Raw genomic sequence first — 21,682 nt, 5'->3', positions numbered from 1 at the left:
TTGGTATCAAAATATTTTTGTGAATACCACATTTATTTGGGCCTGTAATTTCCTTAATTCTCCTCGATGTCTTCTAATTTGCAGACGGGTCGAAATTACATAGCTAATCTGAAAATGCAAGAAGAAAAGTCTCTTTTGCAGTCATAGGCATGCCTTATTTCTGGAGACCAATGAATAAACTGACGTTTGCAGACAGAAAAGGGAAGATCGAGAAAGAGCAACAGCCAAACACCCACACAGGGAGGAGAGTGGGGGATGATGATACAAGCCCTCAGCCAGCATGCCTACGGTGAATATTTACATTCCTACAGTTGTTCATAAAGATGAAGGTCTGTAAACCTGCCTGGTCAAATTCAAATCTTATCTCCAGGTGTCCTATCATATTGTAAAAATCTGGATAGTGTGTATGCCCCACATCTGACCTCTGAGAATCAGGTTAAGGCCTGCTCACACCCACACATGAAAGCCATGGGGATTTCTGCACTGGGTCTGCACACTCACGCAAGGTTATCGATCTCCTGAAATGACTTCTCATTTTAGCAAGTCTGACTGACATCTGCAGCACAAATCCAAAGCATAGGAGGTTGTAAAATAAACCTGCTGAACTGAACTTTTTTGTGTCCAAATGGAAAGTATTTGCATTTGGAACCCACCTCAGACTCACAGGATCCTTTGGGAAAAGTAAAAATCCCAAATAGATTTAACCCAAACCAACGATACTCATGTCTTATTTGGAGATTACCTGAAGCCTAGCCTATGACATGACATTCAAAAGATTATTAACATGTTCAAAAGATTATCAACATGTTCAAATCTGTGTTATCTGTTCAAAGTCACTGGTTCCTGCTTCTATCCATCATATATTACACGACCATTAGAAACGTTTCCTCTACCAATTACAAACAACTGCCTGAACTGCACTTAATCTGTTATAATTAACAATAATAATAATAATACATTTATTTTTCCATTGAATCATCCCAAACTGAGACACTTTCAGTTTACAGACACATACAATGAGAAAGATGCTGAGAATCACACAACAAAGGAAGTGGAACCAGAAAGTGTTTTCCTCTTTTGGATGAAAATATCTGATGCTTTAGTTGAACCAGTCACTTTTCTTTCATTATGAATCTTGTCAATAATACGTGTAGTTTTACCCCTTTTTTTTTGGTGAAATAATACTGACAGAGAAATAAAAAAAAAATGCTACTTTTACACGGGGGCATAACTTTTTTTCACAGGGTAATAAACCCTTTGCTTTAAAAAGTAACATAAAATACTGATATCTATGTTTTTTTTTCTTTTCTAAATGCTGTTTTATAATAAATACACCATTTAATATCACTATTGCACCGTTTATGGCACGTTTAGTCAAATTCTAGCATATACTTTCTCCTTTATGGCACATAAACTAATCAATTTCATCTATTTGTTAAAACCTATCATTTAATGCAGGGTCAATCCAAAAATGTGTGCCTGCATTTTCTGCACTGTTGCTCAGTCTAAACGTGTCATTATTCACAGCCATTGGGTGTTTGTGTCATTTGTTAATATTGCAGAGGAACTTGGTTTTTATCCAGCAAATGTGTACAAAGACGTCTAAGGCGAACTGCTGTCCGTGTCGTGGCTAATTCAGAATAATTTGCGGTGTAAATATGTTTGTATTTGGGTGTATTTGAGAAGGTTTTTCAGTCGCTTGAGTCATTTTCGACGAAGGGGCGTGACCGCTGGCGGCCTGCAGGCACTTTCATGGTTTGATCGGCTGGATGGGAAAGTGCTGCGCTGCAGAGGGAGGGAGGGAGAGACGGGGGAGGAGGAACTACTAGTGGAAAAAGTTAAAGTGAAAATGGCTTCCTTGTCTTTACAGTCTACAGAACAATCTGAGAACAGTCCAGAGGAGCCATCGGCAACGGAGTCCAAAGAAGACAAAGACCCTCTCCAGGTTTCGGAACAGTTACTCCAAAGTTTTCAAAAATCGGCTCTGAGCTTTTCCACAGACCAAGTTTCATGTCTCTGCGAGGCCCTTCTGCAGGCGGGCAATGTGGATCGCCTGTGGAGATTTCTATCCACCATACCTCCTTCGTCCGAGCTGCTACGTGGCAACGAAACCATGCTGAAGGCCCAGGCACTGGTGGCTTTCCACCGGGACGAATTCAAGGAGCTCTACGCCATCCTGGAGAGCCACGACTTCCACCCGTCTAACCATGGGTTCCTGCAGGACCTGTACCTTAAAGCCCGCTACAAGGAGGCGGAGAGGTCCCGGGGCCGCAGCCTGGGCGCAGTAGACAAGTACCGACTCAGAAAAAAGTTCCCCCTGCCCAAAACCATCTGGGACGGAGAGGAGACCGTGTACTGCTTCAAAGAGAAATCCCGCAATGCTTTGAAGGAATGCTACAAGAGCAACAGGTACCCCACTCCGGACGAGAAGAAAAACCTGGCCAAAGTCACCGGGCTGTCCCTCACACAGGTCAGCAACTGGTTCAAGAACCGCAGGCAGAGGGACAGAACCCCATCCGGGACCCACAGTAAAAGGCAAGACCAAACACACTGCCACAGTGTAGCCTTTGGGCACACGCATTAATGAAATCCAAGTTCTAACCCACAGCAGCTGCTTTGAAATGTCTATTGTTTGTCAGAGAGCAGATGTGTTGCTTAATAACAGCGAGGGTCGCTCAGAAAAACGCCACTCAAAATAACCTCCAGTAACTGTATGAGGAAGGAAAAACTCTTTGAAAACAACCAAAAGTTAGAGGATGGACGTGAGCTGACTTTTGACAGCAGTGAAGCCACACATCCGAGACCAACAGCATGTTGCTTTGTTATGAAATGTGAGATCCAGAGGGCCCACAGTGGCTCAAGTTTCCTGAACCCATCCGCTGCTGCTTGCAGAGCCGGGGCGACAGAGGTTGTGATAAAGAGCTTTACAGGGAGTCTGTGGGGGGGTGGAGATGCTTTCTCTCAGGCAGAAATCAAAGGGTTTAAATGACCGCCTCGCCAAGCAGGGGGCGGCTGTTTGGGAAAAGATAAGACCGGGCAATGAAGACTTATCTTATCCCACCTCAGGGTTTGTGGTGGTCTGCCAGGCAATCTGTATGGATGACCTGGATGGTAAACACCAACATATTAACCAGGCGGAGGCCCTAAAAGAGTCTCCGGGGATCCGCTTCAGCTTTATCTTTGTTATGTGGATGGAAAGGGCGTTTTTGCATAACATAAAATGGAAACCAAAGCAGAGTTTTGTTGTTTTTTTTAACACAAAGAAGGTGAACGTGGTTAGAAAGTCAACATATTCACACTAAGTTGTGCCAATTGTTTAAATGAACCCGGTGTTGCTTTTGTGAAAGACTATGTTCAGAAGTTGCTCACCATGTTTTAGTCATTCTTCAGGCCACAGAGGAGTGTTTGTCATAATTTGAGAAATTTCATTAACATAATCTTTGGTTGCAACACACTTCAACATAACTGAATGTACTCCAGGAAGCACAATTAGCAGCAGGTCTTTGCTTCTTGGAGGACATGCGTTTTTGGCGCGAGCTTTCCTTTGAGTAGATACAAAATTACGACCTGATAACAGAGTGGTCAGGCCACATACCGCAGGGGTGGAAATGCCTTCCACCCCCCACCCCCCACTCCAACTTCTTGTAGGTATCCAATGAACCGGAAAATGCCAAATAAAGAAGGAAAAAAAGAGACTTTACAAATTTTACGAAGCATACTTTGATATCCCTGCTTATTATAAAAAGATCAAAGCTTGGTGATGATGTGAATTTAGGTACTCTTTTATCTCCTAGGAATGGCAAAACGGTAATATCTCATTTCTCAAACTTGAATAAACGTATTTAAATGTTTAGTTTTACAGAAAACTATGAGCTACTATAAGCTGCTCATTGGCTGATGACGATTCGAGGGTCGAACTTTAAGCACAAACTGTATGGAAACGATGGACGTGCTTTTAGTCCACTGGTCCAGAGAGGTGATGCCCCTTTTCAAGAAAATGACAGGATTGAAAATAACACATTTTTTTGTGGTTACCAGCAGGCGGCTACATCCACTTCTTATTTACAATCTGTGTCTTTTAAAAGGAGTTGAAAAAAGAAAATGGCCACCTGTTGTTTAATAGTTTTTCAGAAATGTGTTTCACGAATGACCGCGTTTGGGTTTTTTTTTCTTATTATTTGACAGACGGTTGAAGATGGTAACTGTCAGATGAACCCATAATGAAAATACTAATTGGTTGCGATTTCTTTCTGAAGTATTGATCCACTTGTGCTTGAATATTCACGTTGCACAGATTTACTCTCAGACTCCTTAATGGAATTAGAAAAGAAACGCAGCATCCAATAATATCGATGAAACTGTGCGAGTGCGTTTCCCTTCCTGTAACATATCCCTCTGATTTCAGTGAGTCTGATGGGAACCACAGCACTGAGGATGAAGCGAGTGCGATGGACGACGCCCCCGACAAACCAGAAGAGGCTGCCGGCTCCACGGCTTCCATCATCTCCGTCTCTGCAGTCCCTTGTAACCCAGGAGGCCAGCTCATCCTCAACGGGTCCAGTGGCTTCCTTGCGGCCTCTCAGCCATTACTCCTCAACGGGAATTCGCTCATCTCCAGCGCTGGTGCTGGCGTTATCATTAACGGTCTGAGCTTAAGTGATTGCCAGACTGTCACACTGAGTCCTGTTGCAACCAACTCTTCTTTAATCTTGAATGGGGCTCAGGTAATAACCAAACCTGGGATCGGTGTGCCGCAGCAAGCGGCTTCCGGGTCAGAACAGCAAGTCTCAGCTGTGGAGACCAAGCCAGTTGTTCTGAGCACAAACACCATGGCAGTTTCGAATCCTTCCACTATAATTTGTCCTCCCCAGCAAAGTAAAAGAGAGAGCAGCAATGACATGGATTTCATCATCGTCCCTAAATCAGAGGGCGGCGGTCAGATAGTATCCCCTTCCTCTTCATCTGTATCCGCCTCCTCACAGACTCTGTCCTCACCAACTAGTCTCCCTTCATTAGTCTTAACACAAAATCCCCAACATCAAGGGGCCCTCAGCCTCCCAGCCTCTCTGTCATCTGCAGGTATGATTATTTCCAGTTCCGCGGTGTCTCTCTCCAGTCAACACACCACATATGTGAGCGCCACTTCTGCCTCCCAGTTAAACCCCTCTAACTCTGCGGTTTCATCCGCTAACTCCGCCCCTCAGGTCATTTCTTTGCCCCAGGTTGTGCCCTCCATCCAGGGTACACCGGTATCCCATCTAGTCCAGCCCCCTCCCGGTGCACAAGCATCCCAATGCCCTCAGCTGGTACCAGTATCCCCCCTCACCTCGCTGGCTTCTCACTTCCAAAGCTCCCAGACTCTGAACACAGGCAACAGGCTGGCGCCACAGCAGCAAGAAGCTTCAACGACTATGTCTGAATGTGCTACGACCATCGTTTCCATCTCACAGCTCAACAGCAGTCAACTCCCACAGCCAACTATGCACCAGATGGGAGAGCAAACCACAAACTCTACTCCCAGCAAAATGCAGGCTCCACAGGTTATTTCCATATCTTCCCCAACACAAGTCGTCCCAGTTCCTCAGGCCAAAGGCTGCTCCCCGGCACAGATAGTCCCACTCTCCATGCCTCAGCTGGTCCCAGTCTCCTCCATCCAAACGTCCTCCAATATATCTTTCCCCCAAGTGGTGCCTGCCAGCCCTTCTCTCTCCATCCCCTCTGCAGGGGTGCCCCTGCAGATCCTGACCTCAGCTCCGGCAGGTGGAGGCGTCACACAGAGCCCTCTCAGGATAAACCAGCTGAGGCCCATTCAGAGTGTGGGCACCCCAACCAGTGTGGCCCCTGCAGTGCAGCTCCTAAACCCTGGGATCATTCAGCTACCCTCTGCTCCCCCAGGTACCCTCCTTTCATGACATGTTAGCAGAGAATAAAAGATTAGGCTACAAAAGGAAAATTAACTGGCAACCTTTGATAAGTTATCGGTCAATTTTTAGGAATTTTTCAAGTGAAAATGCACCACTTGTAGCTTCTCACGTGTGATCTGATTGTTTACTTTTTATGACAAATGAAATGCGTTTGTAAAAAAATGTCATAAAAAAACTGGCTTTGAAGACTTTAAGAAAAAACCTGATGATTGAAATGATAAATGCACATAAAGCAAAGTCTTGATTGCTGTCTTTTTTTATGATTCACTACTGTAGGTAACCTCCTCCTCGGTGGAAGCCCTTATCTGAGTGTGCAGCAAGGAAAGCTGATTCTGACCATCCCAGCAGGCATTCAGCTCACCAGCATGCCCCTGAAACCAGTCCTCGATGCTTCACCCATCTCTACAAATGGAGTGACTCCAGCTCTTAACCCCTCCACCCCTCCGGGAGCCTCCCACACCTCAGCGACCTCGGGCTCCACCTCTGGAGGCCTCACGACATCCCCTTTGAATTTCATCAACTCGTCTCCACTGTATTGTGCTCCAGAGACTGCGATCACAAACAGCCAGACGCCTGCTGTCCCTTCTCCTCACGCCCTCGACCAGCCAGCAACTCCCACAGCACTGAGCACGCTCACGCCAGAGAGCATGCTCACCCTCAGTCCCATGTACAGTGGAGTGGCACCAAGCATCCAGTTGTCCCAGCCAGCGTGGAGCCCTGTGCCCCTTTCCACTTCAGCCAGTCTAACTCTGTTTGATGTCCGCAGCAAGGGGGACCTGCCTGTAGATCCGGCTCTGTTGGGCCTACCTGGAGGAGAGTCGCTGCTCCTGGGAAGTCCCTCCCCAGAGCAGGACGAGGAAGCCGGCTCGCCACTGGGGAACCCAGAGGAAATGGATGGTGACTCTAAAATCCTCACTCAGCTCCAGTCTGTCCCTGTGGATGAAGAGCTGGGCTTGTAGTCTGTTTACAGACGGTGCTGGTGACCGTGTCTAAAAACAAAAACACACTCGACGTTCTTGTTGCTTTTTAATGATCCGTTTGTCAATCCTCCAGTACTGTCGCGGTGCTGCTGGCACTTTTAAAAAGTCCTCTGCAGCTCTGTTTTACATGAATGGGTGGCTTTCACATGGGATACTCACCTGCTGCTTCAACTTCAAATTCTTCCTCTGGGTTTCTAGGAGGGAATGTTGCATGTATGAGGTTTCTACCCAAAACTTTTCATGCCTTTGTTTTATCAGATCCAGACAGAAGAGACTACATGGATTAGTCTGCTTGGCCCACTTAGAGCTTCTGGTGTCATTTCTTTGTAATTCTGAGGAAAAGCAGGCCAAATTCAGCCGAATTCTGTCTGGGGTGTTCGCTGGCAGATGAAGTAGCCCGTTGTGGATGAGACAACCTGGCAAAAGGGGACACATCTGAAAATAGTTTTTCTGCCAGAACTCAATATATTCAGGCGTTCAAGTTTCTTTTCCTCCAAACATCTGAATGTGTTACCCTTCCAACACTCCAGAAACACAGAGAAGATGGTCGTCTTCGTAACCTGAAGTGAAGTCGGTTGGCCTACATGTGAAACTTTTCCACCATAGCGTCGAAGGCTATGCAGCAGTATTTTATTATTCCGAGTGAGTTACTGAGTCTGGCTTGAAACGTGCAGGCTAACTGCATTCAGTGGTAAATCGCTAACGCCTCCCTCCAGTTTTTAAGGAGGGGTGCGCCCTATATTGGCCAAAAGAAACACAGGAATTAAAAAGGGTCATTGAAAGGTTTAAACTCTATGCAATGCGCGCTTAGCTCTTTATAGGACACTATGTCGCACAGTGGCTGAGACGAAAAGCCAGGACACTTGGGAGATGACAGGAAGCATAGCAGTGCATTACACTAAAATAGTAGCTGTGATCCCACAAAAGTGATTTTTTTTCTTGTCAAATGCAGACAAAATCTCAGTATATTAATACTGATAAGTGCCTTATTTTAAACTTTTCGTGTTTGATGTTTGTGTCGGGGGGGGGGGGTAAAGATCTTTTGTTGTTTTGTTTTTACTATTTTATCGTTTCTATGTAGCCAACCAAATTTCTGGACTTTTTTTTTTGGAACACCACATTTCTGTATCGGATTGGTTGTCAGTGAAACACAATGTGACACCGTTGGTCATTGCTTGACCTTGTCAGTTTGTTTATTTTGCACATTTCATTCACACCATGTTTACGCTGCGCTGCCATGTCGTTACGACCGCGGTCGGACTCGTATCGTCCGTCCTGAGATCCTTTCTCTCGACAGGTCAGAAAAAAAAAGAAAACAAAAAGCTCACTGATTTCTGGATTTAGACCCCTAAATCGGACGAGCGATCTGCTGTCGTAGCACAGGTAGCGGTTAAACTTTTGGCCATTTATGGTACACAAATATACACTTCAGTGTCGCATCTAGTTACAAGGATGGCCTGTTTTTTTTTATGTTTGTGTGTCTTTTTTTGTACATTTAATCTATTTAAAGCATGTACCAATCAGTTTCTACTTTTAAGTGAACGAAAATGAGTCCTTGTCGAAAGAATGCAAATAGGAAATTATACTAATGTTGACTGGGAAGGTCACATTATTATGCAACCTGAGTTTTTACAGTCTCAGACTACAGGTATTAACCAGTTTTAAGGTCATTAATGTTAATTTTGAAAGAGGTCAAGCCCTGTTAATAAGCTTTTAATTACTTGGTTCCCTCTGGCCTTGAGTTGGATCATTTAATGATTTAAAAAAAAAAAAAAAAAATCAATGTTTGCCTGAATTTTGTTGATTAATTTACATCAATTTGGGGTAAAAGGGTGGTGTGTCCTCATTGTTTACCAAAGCATGTTAACATTAAAGCCTGCTAGGGCTTTGATTTGTTGCAATATATTATTTTGTACGGTAGCCTGAGATTGGTTTTAACTCTCCCACCTCACACATGGAATACAGACTTCAGACTTGACCAAAGATTTTGTATGTTGATTGAATTTTTAAATGGCTTTGAAAGGGATCATTTGTGTCTGTCAATCAAGGTTCTTGTTTTCTCATTTTTGTACTCAAATGCATTCTATTTTTTATATTACATGATATTATAATAAACTACATTTACAAAAAAAAAAGCTCATTGTCTCCTGCCGTCGCACCGTGTTTCTGAACTGGGGATCATCACTAAGAAGATTTATCAGAGGATTTTTGCCTCTAATTTGGCATGAAAATTTTATTCAAATGCATTCTCTTCCAGCGCGGTGAAGCATTCATGGACGTTCCCTCGTTAGTACAACAACAAAGCTTTAAAATGTGTAAAGGTGTTCAAGCATGTGTTTGTACAAGAGAAGGAGGATGCATGGTGTGTTATTACAGCCCTGATGATCTCAGGTTACATGCCCCAAGGTATGATGATGAGTAATACTAAACACACATGCAGGTTCATCTAGTCCTTGTTCATCCAGAATGCTCCACAGAGGCTCCAGTTCTCACCTCGAAAGACTTCAAAGAAGCTGTTAGGAGGCATTTCCACACTCACACTTGCGACTCAGGACTCTCTGCCGCCACATCAATGATCTTCACAGCGGAGCAGGTCATTTGTGTTTGTGAGGTCCTTCTGCAGGGCGGTTACATGGATCGTCTCGCCGGCTTCCTCCGCACTCTTCCTCCCTCTTCCTCCGCCTCCTCTTCATGCCTCGGGGAGCTGGAGAGCGTGCTCAAAGCTAAAGCCGCAGTGGCCTTTCACCAGGGGCGCTTCTCAGAGCTCTACACCCTGTTGGAGGGCTTCCACTTCTCCCCACGCAGCCACCCGTTCCTGCAGCAACTCTGGCTGCGAGCTCACTACATGGAGGCCGAGAGGCAGAGGGGCCGGCTCCTGGGAGCTGTGGGGAAGTATCGTGTGAGGAGAAAGTTTCCTCTGCCCCACACCATCTGGGATGGAGAGGAGACCAGCTACTGCTTCAAGGTTGGCAAATCTTTACGTTAAATCTGTTCCCAAACAGTAACTTTTCAAAAACTGTAAATGCAGTTTCTTAGAACTTGTCCTTCTGTCTATTTGCCTTTTTTCCCTCACTGTTTTTCTGACAGCTTACCTGATATCAAATATTTTACAGGCTGAGGTTTCAGATGAAAATCTCAGTATCTTCCTATGAAATACGACCATTTCTGCAAAAATAGACAGCAATTGCAAGTTAACTGATCCTCGACTTGTTGTTCAACTTTCACCTCAGTCTTCTTTTAAACCACGTCTTTTCTGCATAACAATCTTTCAATTAGGATCTGATTTTTTTCTACAACTGTGAAAGGCCCAATAGTGATGATGATGATAATGATTAAAAAGCACAGTACTTCCATAGTGTTTGCAGAACAAGCAAAAAAATGACCAAATATGCTCCACCTAATTAGGTTCAAAACAAATTACAGCACAGAAAGAAGAAGAAATTAATAATTTTAAGGCCAAACAAAGAGTACACCTTCCCTTCTTGTGGCCTGCATCTTCCTGAGGGACTAAGTGTATAATTGCAACACCTGGTTATATAAAACAAACAGCAAAGCCTAAACCTTTAGTTTTTCTATGAATTTTGAGAGTGATGTAAACGGTTTTAAAATCGGATTTCACTTACAATATCAAATTTCTAAACAGGAGAAATCCAGGAGTATACTTAAGGAGTGGTACCATCATCAGCCTTATCCTTCCACCCAGGAGAAGCGGGAGCTGGCGGAGGCCACCGGCCTCACTGCCACCCAGGTCAGCAACTGGTTCAAGAACCGCCGGCAGAGAGCCCGCGTCACGGACGTCACCAGGTCAGTCGGGACACAGCGGGTCGCATTTAGAGGGACCGGTGAATTTTAATCGTCATTACCTCGAGTCCATCAATAATGATGATACAGTGTTTAAAAACAGGAGTTTAGGCACGATTCACACAGGACGCGGAGGGATACACGGCGAGCAGGCTGACCGTTGCCTTTAAATTCACCTGTCGCCATCAATGCCTAGTGACGGGACCTACATCTTATCAGCTAACAGACAATAAAATCAATATAAATTAAAATTAAATTTAAAAGAACCCGGATTTTTTTTTCTTTCTATGACTAACTTTCACCTAACGAAAAATATATAAATACATATTATTAAAGTTACAGGCTGTTACAAGATGTGACCACTTTGTAACACCGAGATGCTTTAGATTTTTTTGCCATTGCCCTAAAGTTTTACAGCTACATAATCATTTACAAGAAAGCCAAAACATTTCAGTTTTATGTTAGAAGTAAGTTAAAAAGAATAGGTTAAACCGTAATGCTATGGTCGTAGGTTGTTTCCTTAAAGTGCTGTAAGAACAATGGTTTTATTTGAGGATGCTGATCAAATTAAACTTTCTGCTGCACACCTTACGACGTGCAGTCACAGCGCCCTCTGGTGGTTAGATTAAATAACTTTTTTAAAAAAAGCATCCATCACTGTACAACTTGCAATTTTGTGATGTTCCTCATTTCTTGTTTCAGTTTTCAAACACAGATCGCTGGAGGACATTCAGAAGTCTACCTGTCCTCTGAAAACGATGTTTCTCCTCAAGGAAGCCCTCATCCCAGCCGACGCCGCCCTACACCGCCACCCCTCTTTCATCCACCTCTTCTTCACACATCTGCATGTCATCTGAACGTCTAACTTGGCTCTGCCATCCTTCTGCTGCTTTTTAAAAAAATGTAATAAATCTAAAGTCTCATTATCTGAAGTCATTGACAGTTTATTACCAAAACATGAACGAGCAGACATTGTACCAGGACTTAAACATAGACACCATTCAACACATACGATTTAAATTAAGCAACATGTAGCTGGATTAAATGCAACATACCCTTAATTAACGTAGTGGCCAAGTTTTTAACTCGTTTTAGGGACTATGGTGGTAAATATTCCCCCATGCGCTGTATCCAGAAGTTGCAGAATCTTGTAATGCCATGTTTCAGTGTTTTTGACTCCACAAACATTCTTCAAAGGTTTAAAAGATGCATAAAATCACGTGAACTCCGTGGTAAACTTTAACGTGGTGTAAACCAAACAGATGTTGGAATTGTTTATTTTTTTTTAAACTACAATAATCATCATAATGATGGCGGTTAACGCAGCAAGCACCCGAAGGAGAAAACAAAAAACAGCCGGGGAGGGTGAGGATCTTCACAGATCTGAAGGCAAAGTCAGGAGAAGTGTTTCACAGGTGTTCTCCGGGAGCCCCGCTGATCATAAGTCTGTCTTTAAGAAGACAAAGTGCATATCCATCAGATTAACAGGGTAACCCATCGGTAAGGGTGATAAGGCTTTTTGTCTTTTCACAGTACCAAAGCAAACATATTCATCTGGAATTCACATGTATCTCCCTGCTCCTCATGAACAATGCTCATCAGCTCTTACAGTCACTTTAATTAAAACTCTGAATCCACTTCCGATGGCCTTTAGGCGTAAGTGTCTCATCCAGCAGGGACAAGTCTTTGGTATCCAATTCTTCCAGTTCAGTAGAGTCTACTCCTGGTCTCTCGTGTTCAGAGGCCAAGGTACTCTGCCAGAAACACAGCCATGACCTTTGTGAGGTTCTCTACAGTCGGACGGTGCATGTTGTCCTCTGTGTCGTCCAGTGTGTGCCAGAACTGAGGGAAGGGAGTGGCGATGACGTGCAGCACAGGGACGCCTGCAAAGCACCAGTGAAAGCAGATGACTGACACTTTGTGTAATGCGGTATAGGTACTGACAGGAAGTCTTTGTCAGCGGGAGCGTGATTAACTTTTTATGAAAAGGGAAGAATCTTCATGAGCATGTACAGTAGAAGCCAACCGGAGCAGCCACCTTGTTGTTACTCACCTTTGTGAAGGAAGGGGATGTGGTCATCCTGCACAGGTCCAAGGTAAACGTCCTTCCTAAAGTATGTCTGCTCTGAGGGGTGAGACGTCAGCAGACCCTGTCGATGGAGTCTCTTCTCTGACAATGAGAGGAAAAGACAGAGTTCTGACATACAATCGGGAAGAACTGAACAAGTCATGCTGAAGCTGCAGCCGGCTGCACACCTGCAGCAATCAGGCGGTCAAACCAGCGCGCCGTGTTGTCGAAGTGATTTGCAATCAGTGGGTCGGGACCACCGAGCAGGTCCAGCAGCACAAAGAGGTCCTAAAGAGATAATGTAAAGTGAAATAAAGGGAAATTAGACTCCTCTTAAAAACGATTCATTCAAGGTTGCAGATTTCACAGTTTTCACACTTGCAGTGCTTCACCACTGGAGGGCACCAAAGATGCAAGTCATTTATATCAGATTATGTACTGCAGCATTGTAACTCAGCTGATCAACACAGCCTGGTAATGGTTGATTAAAGATGCAGGAGGGTTACAACAACAACTATTAATCTCCCTGAAAAATTAATACATCAGTAAAATCATGTGAAACGCAGAGCTTCATCTTTCTAGTACATCCACTGACTGCTGACAAACGTTTGCCTTACTGCAGTCTATCATCGCTTCAGAAGCTTTCTTTCCCTTCTTTTAAACAAAATGCACAATTAAATAACATCTAATGACATTTGTGTTCAGATGCCTCCACGACATCCACTCTCTTACTGTGATTTTCACCAAATGTGAATTATGTGATTCACCAAATCACACATTTCAAAATCAAATGAAATATTTTGCAGTGCACAAAAAAAAACCTGCAGTTTGCTTTTCGACTTGTAAATGTTTGTGATACATGCAAACCTTTTAAGTTTTGTTTAAAACAAACAAAAAAAAAAAAATCCATTTTGCACATTTGAGAAAGTTTTGTAGCTAACAACATCTCCTCCAGTGGATTCAGTCGGCTTAGGATGCAAAGATCTAAGGTTTGAATCAACAAACGTCCAAACTCCGATCACAGCAGCTAAATCTACATTCAGGAAAGTCGGTTTGATTCACCAAACTGCTGCCGCCCACTGGTTAAAGCAGTCTGCGGCATTCAACCCTCTAATTCAAAGCTCAGAATGTGTCTGGATCGAGGTGCGGACGTGCATTTGTGTCGGCGGTGTCCTCACCACAGCCTGGAGCACGGTGGCGTGAGAGGAGGCAGCGGCGTGAGGCGTGTTAGCCATGAGCTCAGCCAGGTGACGAGAGCCGTACAGCGAGTCTGTGGCAGTCCATTCCTCAAAGGACTCCTCGCCGTCAAAAAAGACGAGCTGCAGAGTGACTGGGAGCTTCTAAGAGAAGATAAAGTGAGTTATCAAAGTCTGCACAGTTTTGTGTTGTGTCGGCAGAAAGTTAAAGTTGAAAAAGCAGCAGCAAAGGACAGTTTCTCCCGCAGTGTTGTCGCAGCGTGTTTTCCTACTATGACTACGTGCTGCAAATCACAGCCTCGAGAGAGATAGTGTTATATTCAGATGCCTGCTGCCCTCAAAATAGCAGCTGGCGTCAGCATTTTCTGTCTCATACGAAACCACAGTCCGTAAGAAGAAAGGGAGAGAAAACGCTCGTCAGCATCTCACGTCTTCTCACTCGACCAGATGTAGAGACACATCACAGAAATACGAACACAATCTGTCAGCTTCTGCTCCTGATGCAGTCTCAAGTTCAGGATGTCCACACACATGTAACAAAAACACACACCTGCTGTTTGAATGATCTGAGCTGTGCGTCCAGAGAGGTGGCGAGCTCCAGGATCATAGCACAGGGCACAGCAGAGTCACTGGCCCCCAGAAACACCCTCTCAGGGGCCCGCGGATCTGGAGGCAGGACCTTGGAGTCATAGTGGCAGGCCAGGAGGAGCCTCCGCGGGGCTGTGGGGTCCAGAGTGGCAACAATGTTGGTGAAAGTGACTTGGCCACGAGGGGTAGGAGACTGGAAGGAGTCTAGGTCTATGGACCAGCCAGCAGACAGCGAGGACAGGGTGGAGGTGATGTGCTGAGGTAGAGCAGAGAGGAAAAAAATGAGGAGAGTGTGTGTCAACAGGAGGAATCTATAAATATGTACACACACCTGCTGTACAGCCAGGCTGCCTTGTGTCCCCGGGAGCCTCTCTATTAGGATCGGCCGCAGGTGAGTCTCCCACAAGCGAGTGCCGTCCACCTGAGAGGCCAGCCGGCGGATTTGAGCTGGAGAGCATTTACTGGGTTTGTGGGACAGCTGAAGGAGTAGAAAAAAAGATCTGTTTAGGAGTAATAACAGAAAAGGTAAGCTTAGACTTAATAATCACTGAAAACATTTACTGATATGTTGATCATGCGGCCTAAATAAGAATTTGGAAGCTATTAAAAATAAAGCAGAACAATTTGCTCAGAATGGTGGTTTTTGGTTAATAATTATTTAAACAACAAATTTCAAGATTTAACCATTAAGAATTACATTGTGGTTTTATTCAAGCACAGTTTCATGTTTCACAGTTTCAAAACGTGTGTCGCATCTGGTCAGCGGTGGAGGAAAATATAGTAGATTTTACTCTTTGATATTCAATGTTTGAGCCCTAAAAAAAAGGAGTTTTGCTACATTTACCCTTATGGGTTTAAAGTAAAATAACTCTGAACTAAACAACATCTCTCTGTGTGATAATATAGAAATTACAGATTATTTAATGTAAATATAGACTTGTAGATGGATTCTATAGTTAGTTACATATATTCTTTAAGTGACTGGTGTGCCCTCAGGGTTTTTAAGTCCGTGTTTGTTTGTGTATCGCTGCTCTTACCCTGTCTTTGGTCAGATCTGCAGATGGCATGCGGTTCACGTGTCTAGTGGCGGTGTCGTTGGACAGGTAGGCTCCCAGAACCACCGCCAGCACCAGGACACCGAGGAGACAGAACAGCAGTACCCGGGCCCGGGGCATCCGCACCCGGTCACAGCCGGGCAGAGAGCCGCCGCCGCCGCCGCTCTGCTGCAGAGGCTTGTACCGCCGACTGGACCTGGACATGGCCGCGGATGGTGTCGCTCAGTCTGTCCTTCTAACAGCTACGTGTCCAAACCAACTTAGAGGAACATTCACACAGGAAGTGGAGCACGAAGAGGAGATAAGCAGACCCGGGGGAAACATCAGCAACAGCCCGTTCTCCTGCTTCAACATACTAATCCATCATTACCTCCGAAAAGTCTGTCTGCTGACGTCCGACACCTCAATGCATCTCCTGCAGCCCAGTTCACGGAAAGCATGGCTGACTTTGAAGCGGTTTTGATCAAGTTGTGTCAGATTTCAATTATATTTCACAGATGAGCCGGTTAAGCCTGTCTATCTGCAGCGGCTCTCGTCCAAAAACAAGCAGTTCTTGACCGCTTTTTTTAGAACTCATTAGCATCCATTTACAGCTAATAGTGACAGAAAAGGCGACGGGTTAATCTCGTATGAAGCTTGTCACAACTCCCCAGTCGCGACAGTCCAAATAAAAACGAAGAAATTTAACGTTTATTCATCACGGGACACGTCCGTAGTCAAAGGCGCTGCTTCTTTTGTGTCATTTAATTAGTTGGAGAAACCTTGTGTGGCGCCTTATCGCCACCTGGCGGCTGGGAGAGGAACGTCTGTCAACAATACTATAAATACAGGTGTGAGGTACCTGTGCTTCATTTGAGCATCCAAGTTTATTTTGTTTATTTGACCTCTGATCCAGTTTATTACAGAGGCAAAGTTGTACCTTTGGCATTTATTCACATGTGAATTGTGAGAATTATATGAAAAGGAATAGGATTAATTCTGTGATTACTGTTTATAAGAACATGTGAATTTCTTTGAATGAAATAATCTCACATTTAAAATGGACTATTCGGCATAATTTGTACCCAGATTGAACATTTCTGTGTCTGACCAAGAGGCTGTGATGGGTGCTTGAAGGAAACTTGATTAATCGATTAGTTGTTAAAAATCTGGGGCATATTGCTTGCTGCTCAGAAACTATTTGGATGTTTTTCATGCACAGTATTTTTGACATTTTCTTCTAATCGATTATTGCAGCTCAGGTTAAACTTTGCGTGATCAAATCTTTGCTAACTTCTATGAGTATCTTACATATGTTGTAAACCAAAACAAGCATATAACATAATATTGTGGCCCCAGGTAAACTAACAGCACAACTGAAACACTTTGTAAACTAAAGATAAGGAGTATTTCTTGTTAAACATTAAATAGCATTAAAGACCTGCTATTCTTCCAGTTTTCCTGGAAACTATTATTGTCCAAAGTACCTTAATAGTTGTGTTTTTATAATTTAGAAAACTGAAGAAAACTTTACTGAAGTTCTGGATATTGAATGTTTTTCCTTTCTGTAAAGGTTTGCAAAATATCTTTTTCTTTTGATGCGTTTCTGGGTGTGTCTTAATGACACTCACAATGTAATAACATGTATAAATGCTGCATGCTTCTGCCCTATATACTAGGTAATACTGTCAATCCTAACAAAGACAACGACAAAGAGGCCTTTTATAACTCATTTATCTGTCCCGCCAGATTCGATAACCGGAAAAACAGAAACAATCTTTTCAGTCCTCTGATTGGTCCACAGAGATGACGCCACGCAGTTTGTCGCTGGTGATTGGTCGAAATTGACGTCCATCTTACTGCGGAAGTCACGCCTTCCGTACATATCCAGTGTTAGCGGGAGTTTCGGGTGTCTTTCGCGGCTTCTCCTGCGAGATTGAGCGGAGTTAGTGTTCATCTGCACATTTTGATAGTGGACAGGGGTTCAGCTTGTTTTCTGAATACACGGGAAACCTCGTACTTTACCAGGATGCACGTGATCAAGAGAGGTGAGTTGTGTTTTGTAGTTCAGGAGCTTTGTAACGCGGGCCTCCGGTAGCTTTTGTGCTATCAGATATGACGATGATCCAGTATGATTAGTAAAATGTACCGACTCCTCTGCCTGACCGATTGGGTGGGTTTTTCACACTACAGAAACTTGCAATAAATGGCTGATTTAACGATCCAGTGTGAGTTAACGTTAACTAGTGCTCAAGCCCAATGACTACTAGCTTAAGTTGGTTAACTAGCAGACTACAGTCAGTGAGGCAGACTGACTAATTTACAAACCAAGTAGCGTTGGACTATAATAATGTCATTTGCGAGAATTCAGCTCGATAACCTGCCGATTAAACAGTTCACGTTAACGATTAAAGTAGAATATGCCCCCCCCCTTCTTTGTTTATGAACCTGGCTATGAGCCTTTGTTACAGATGGCGCCAAAAATAAAAATTTTACAGGCCGACCTGAGCCAGTAGTGAGCATAGTCCGCCTCTGATTAGACATTTCCGAGTTTCAGGTAAAGCAGTGATTACATGTAGTGGCAGGTTATTTAACATTCCATTCCGGTTCCTGGTTTTGATGGGCTGAGCACGTTAGAATTCCTTTGCAAAGTGTCGCGTGCACGCACAGCTGTGTGACCACATTACGTCGGTATTACTGCGCCAGATGAGTTATTAGAAAAAAAAAAAGATTTGTTGTGACATTTTATTTCTTATGTGGTTGATGTAGGTAAAAGGAGAGGACATAATGTCTCTCAGTAGTTACAGAAAGATCCTGCTAAAGTGTGTTGTTTAGCAACCAGTCCGTTAAATGCTTTTTATGCTAAATACAAACTCTTTGAGCCTTGACGGTGTTGGAGGCAAATGATACTGGTGGCAGTTTCAAGTCCATTAAGAGGTGACACAAACACAACAAAATCATTAAAGACCTAGCTAGTCCCATTAAAAGTAACAGTTAAACTAAAACAGTACTTATTATCGGTGAAATTATTTTTACTCCGTTTTTCTATCTGAAGCAACTGAATAGTCTGGACTGCCAAGTTGAACTGTATTGGTTTGGGATTTTGGTGTTTAGTTATATTGGTTGATGATGTTAGTTTAGCTCGTAATTCGAACGGGGATGGTTGCACCGACTGAGGCGTTTTCTGCATTTTTGTCTTTCCAGATGGACGCCAGGAGCGCGTCATGTTTGATAAAATCACCTCTCGCATCCAGAAGCTTTGCTACGGACTGAACCCTGACTTTGTGGATCCGGCTCAGATCACGATGAAAGTGATCCAGGGCTTGTACAGTGGCGTCACCACCGTGGAGCTCGACACACTTGCAGCTGAGATTGCCGCCACTCTAACAACTAAATACCCCGACTATGCCATCCTCGCCGCGCGGATCGCTGTGTCAAACCTGCACAAAGAGACGAAGAAAGTGTTCAGTGAGGTGATGGAGGACCTGTACAACTATGTCAACCCTCTGAACAGACGCCACTCCCCCATGATCTCAAAGGAGACGCTCAACATTGTTCTGGAGAACAAAGACCGCCTCAACTCCGCCATCATTTTCGACAGAGATTTCTCCTACAACTTCTTTGGCTTCAAGACTCTGGAGCGCTCCTACCTGTTGAAGATCAACGGCAAAGTGGCGGAGCGCCCGCAGCACATGCTCATGAGAGTGTCCGTTGGGATCCACGGCAGAGATATAGATGCCGCCATTGAGACCTACAACCTGCTGTCAGAGAAGTGGTTCACCCACGCCTCTCCGACCCTCTTTAATGCTGGAACCAACCGGCCACAGCTGTCCAGCTGCTTCCTCCTCGCCATGAAAGACGACAGCATCGAAGGCATTTACGACACCCTGAAGCAATGCGCCCTCATCTCTAAATCTGCCGGAGGCATCGGGGTGGCGGTCAGCTGCATCAGATCGACCGGGAGCTACATTGCTGGTACCAACGGCAACTCCAACGGGCTCGTCCCAATGCTGAGAGTCTACAACAACACCGCACGCTACGTCGATCAGGGCGGCAACAAGAGGCCCGGAGCGTTCGCCATGTACCTGGAGCCCTGGCACTTTGACGTGTTCGACTTCCTGGAGCTGAAGAAGAACACAGGGAAGGAGGAGCAGAGAGCCAGAGACCTTTTCTACGCCCTCTGGATCCCCGACCTGTTCATGAAGAGGGTGGAGAGCAACCAGGACTGGTCCCTGATGTGTCCGAGTGAGTGTCCGGGGCTGGACGAGTGCTGGGGGGAGGAGTTTGAGAAGCTCTACACCAACTATGAGAAAGAGGGGAGGGTGAAGCGGGTGGTGAAGGCTCAGCAGCTGTGGTACGCCATAATTGAGTCCCAGACGGAAACGGGAACACCATACATGCTGTACAAAGATGCTTGCAATAGGAAGAGCAACCAGCAGAATCTGGGCACCATCAAATGCAGCAACCTCTGCACGGAAATAGTTGAGTACACCAGCGATGACGAGGTAGCGGTCTGTAATCTGGCCTCCATCGCTCTTAACATGTACGTCACCCCCGAGCGGACTTTTGACTTTAAAAAGCTGGCATCCGTCACCAAAGTGATCGTCAAAAACTTGAACAAGATCATCGAAATCAACTACTACCCGGTGCCCGAAGCAGAGAAGTCCAACAAGCGCCACAGGCCGATAGGGATCGGCGTCCAGGGTTTAGCAGATGCTTTCATCCTGATGCGTTACCCATTCGAAAGCCCCGAGGCTCAGCTGCTGAACACACAGATATTTGAGACCATCTACTACGCTGCTCTGGAGGCGAGCTGCGAACAGGCCGCAGAGCTTGGCCCTTACGAGACGTACGAAGGCTCCCCCGTCAGCAAGGGCGTCCTCCAGTACGACATGTGGAAGAAGACGCCCACGGACCTCTGGGACTGGAAGCTGCTGAAGGAGAAGATCGCCAAACACGGCGTGAGGAACAGCCTGCTGCTGGCCCCGATGCCCACAGCCTCCACCGCTCAGATCCTGGGCAACAACGAGTCCATCGAACCCTACACCAGCAACATCTACACCCGCAGGGTCCTCTCCGGCGAGTTCCAGATCGTTAACCCCCACCTGCTCAAAGACCTGACCGAGAGGGGGCTGTGGAACGAGGAGATGAAGAACAAGCTGATCGGAAACAACGGATCCATTCAGGTAACGCCTGGGCATCAAAATCACCCCGAACGGGTCAGAAACTGAACGAGACTCTGGTAGTACGTGAGACTCAAACTGTGGCGGCCTGTTCAAAGTAGTTTAAGCTTTTGCTGCTTTTTATTGTGATGTTTGATGAAGAAATTTAAGATCTTTTGAGCTTTGGTCTAAATAATTCACAGAGACGGTGTTATTTGTATTTGTATATTTTTATTCTGACAGGAAATCAGTGAAATCCCAGAGGACCTGAAGCAGCTGTATAAAACGGTTTGGGAAATCTCTCAGAAGACCATACTGAAGATGGCAGCCGACCGCGGCGCCTTCATCGACCAGAGCCAGTCCCTGAACATCCACATCGCCGAGCCAAACTACGGCAAACTGACCAGCATGCACTTCTTCGGCTGGAAACAAGTAAGCGGCTCCCGCGGGACGAAAGCGACGCTGTTGATGTGAAGTGCACAGGCCGAACTCACCGTTTCTTCTCTTGTCAGGGTCTAAAGACGGGAATGTACTACCTGAGGACGAAGCCTGCCGCGAACCCCATCCAGTTCACCCTGAACAAGGAGAAGCTGAAGGAGGAGCAGTCGACCACGGCTTCGGTGCAGGAGCTGAAGGAGCGAAACACGGCGGCCATGGTGTGCTCTCTGGAGAACAGAGACGACTGCGTCATGTGCGGATCTTAGACGCCGCCATAAAGCGCCTCCACAGCAGTTCATATGTGATGCTCTTTCTCACTGATTGAGTGCACTTTTTCAGCGCTTATCAGAATGTATAGAATAAATTTTATATTGATATTTTGTCAACTCTTTCACGTCAGTGAAAGACGCCGTCTGCTAACAACCGAAATGTATTTAATGTTGGGACGTGACTGTTGAAGAAAATAAAGTTTTTCATGCAAGATATCGTGT

The 21,682-nt window shown here is 45.0% G+C and overlaps 4 protein-coding genes across 5 annotated transcripts; 3 read left to right on the top strand and 1 right to left on the bottom strand.

The window, feature by feature from the left end:
• The first annotated feature begins 1,784 nt into the window (after positions 1 to 1,784).
• six5 (SIX homeobox 5) lies at positions 1,785 to 7,633 on the top strand. The gene is made up of 3 exons (XM_072392414.1): positions 1,785 to 2,535; positions 4,406 to 5,895; positions 6,201 to 7,633. Exons 1-3 carry the CDS (start codon positions 1,850 to 1,852, stop codon positions 6,881 to 6,883), a joined length of 2,859 nt encoding a protein of 952 aa, XP_072248515.1. The 5' UTR covers positions 1,785 to 1,849; the 3' UTR covers positions 6,884 to 7,633.
• Positions 7,634 to 9,468: 1,835 nt separating this feature from the next.
• Positions 9,469 to 11,600, top strand: six9 (SIX homeobox 9). 2 transcript variants are annotated; one of them, XM_072392412.1, is made up of 3 exons: positions 9,469 to 9,869; positions 10,548 to 10,708; positions 11,408 to 11,600. In XM_072392412.1, the coding sequence occupies exons 1-3, from the start codon at positions 9,477 to 9,479 to the stop codon at positions 11,568 to 11,570; spliced, it is 717 nt and encodes a 238-aa protein (XP_072248513.1). In that variant the 5' UTR covers positions 9,469 to 9,476; the 3' UTR covers positions 11,571 to 11,600. The 2 variants fall into 2 exon arrangements, with proteins under 2 accessions (XP_072248513.1, XP_072248514.1); XM_072392413.1 differs by lacking the exon at positions 11,408 to 11,600 and adding an exon at positions 10,809 to 10,913.
• A 28-nt stretch (positions 11,601 to 11,628) lies between these two features.
• On the bottom strand, positions 11,629 to 16,353 carry qpctla (glutaminyl-peptide cyclotransferase-like a). Its single transcript, XM_072392411.1, has 7 exons — positions 15,595 to 16,353; positions 14,889 to 15,035; positions 14,520 to 14,813; positions 13,952 to 14,113; positions 12,962 to 13,061; positions 12,759 to 12,875; positions 11,629 to 12,588 (listed from the first exon to the last, which is right to left on the bottom strand). Exons 1-7 carry the CDS (start codon positions 15,814 to 15,816, stop codon positions 12,443 to 12,445), a joined length of 1,188 nt encoding a protein of 395 aa, XP_072248512.1. The 5' UTR covers positions 15,817 to 16,353; the 3' UTR covers positions 11,629 to 12,442.
• A 1,100-nt stretch (positions 16,354 to 17,453) lies between these two features.
• LOC140314271 (ribonucleoside-diphosphate reductase large subunit) lies at positions 17,454 to 21,674 on the top strand. Its single transcript, XM_072392410.1, has 4 exons — positions 17,454 to 17,639; positions 18,796 to 20,777; positions 20,997 to 21,185; positions 21,266 to 21,674. The coding sequence occupies exons 1-4, from the start codon at positions 17,621 to 17,623 to the stop codon at positions 21,455 to 21,457; spliced, it is 2,382 nt and encodes a 793-aa protein (XP_072248511.1). The 5' UTR covers positions 17,454 to 17,620; the 3' UTR covers positions 21,458 to 21,674.
• The last annotated feature ends 8 nt before the right edge of the window (positions 21,675 to 21,682 follow it).

Source organism: Leuresthes tenuis, unplaced genomic scaffold (genome assembly GCF_036924035.1).
Source record: "Leuresthes tenuis unplaced genomic scaffold, fLeuTen1.0.hap1 SCAF_9, whole genome shotgun sequence".
In the NCBI taxonomy this organism is placed as follows: domain Eukaryota; kingdom Metazoa; phylum Chordata; class Actinopteri; order Atheriniformes; family Atherinopsidae; genus Leuresthes; species Leuresthes tenuis.
This window is presented reverse-complemented; position numbering and strand designations above follow the sequence as displayed.

Bases quoted from the DNA above. Each gene is read 5' to 3' on its own strand.
- six5 (XM_072392414.1), top strand. From the start codon at position 1,850: ATGGCTTCCTTGTCTTTACAGTCTACAGAACAATCTGAGAACAGTCCA. The intron at 2,536-4,405 runs GCAAGACCAAAC...CTCTGATTTCAG, and splicing joins TCCGGGACCCACAGTAAAAG to TGAGTCTGATGGGAACCACA. The intron at 5,896-6,200 runs GTACCCTCCTTT...TCACTACTGTAG, and splicing joins GCTACCCTCTGCTCCCCCAG to GTAACCTCCTCCTCGGTGGA.
- six9 (XM_072392412.1), top strand. From the start codon at position 9,477: ATGATCTTCACAGCGGAGCAGGTCATTTGTGTTTGTGAGGTCCTTCTG. The intron at 9,870-10,547 runs GTTGGCAAATCT...ATTTCTAAACAG, and splicing joins AGACCAGCTACTGCTTCAAG to GAGAAATCCAGGAGTATACT. The intron at 10,709-11,407 runs GTCAGTCGGGAC...TTCTTGTTTCAG, and splicing joins CGCGTCACGGACGTCACCAG to TTTTCAAACACAGATCGCTG.
- qpctla (XM_072392411.1), bottom strand. From the start codon at position 15,816: ATGTCCAGGTCCAGTCGGCGGTACAAGCCTCTGCAGCAGAGCGGCGGC. The intron at 15,036-15,594 runs GTAAGAGCAGCG...CTACTCCTTCAG, and splicing joins CAGATCTGACCAAAGACAGG to CTGTCCCACAAACCCAGTAA. The intron at 13,062-13,951 runs GTGAGGACACCG...TTATCTCTTTAG, and splicing joins CCACCGTGCTCCAGGCTGTG to GACCTCTTTGTGCTGCTGGA.
- LOC140314271 (XM_072392410.1), top strand. The intron at 20,778-20,996 runs GTAACGCCTGGG...TTATTCTGACAG, and splicing joins GAAACAACGGATCCATTCAG to GAAATCAGTGAAATCCCAGA. The intron at 21,186-21,265 runs GTAAGCGGCTCC...TTCTCTTGTCAG, and splicing joins ACTTCTTCGGCTGGAAACAA to GGTCTAAAGACGGGAATGTA.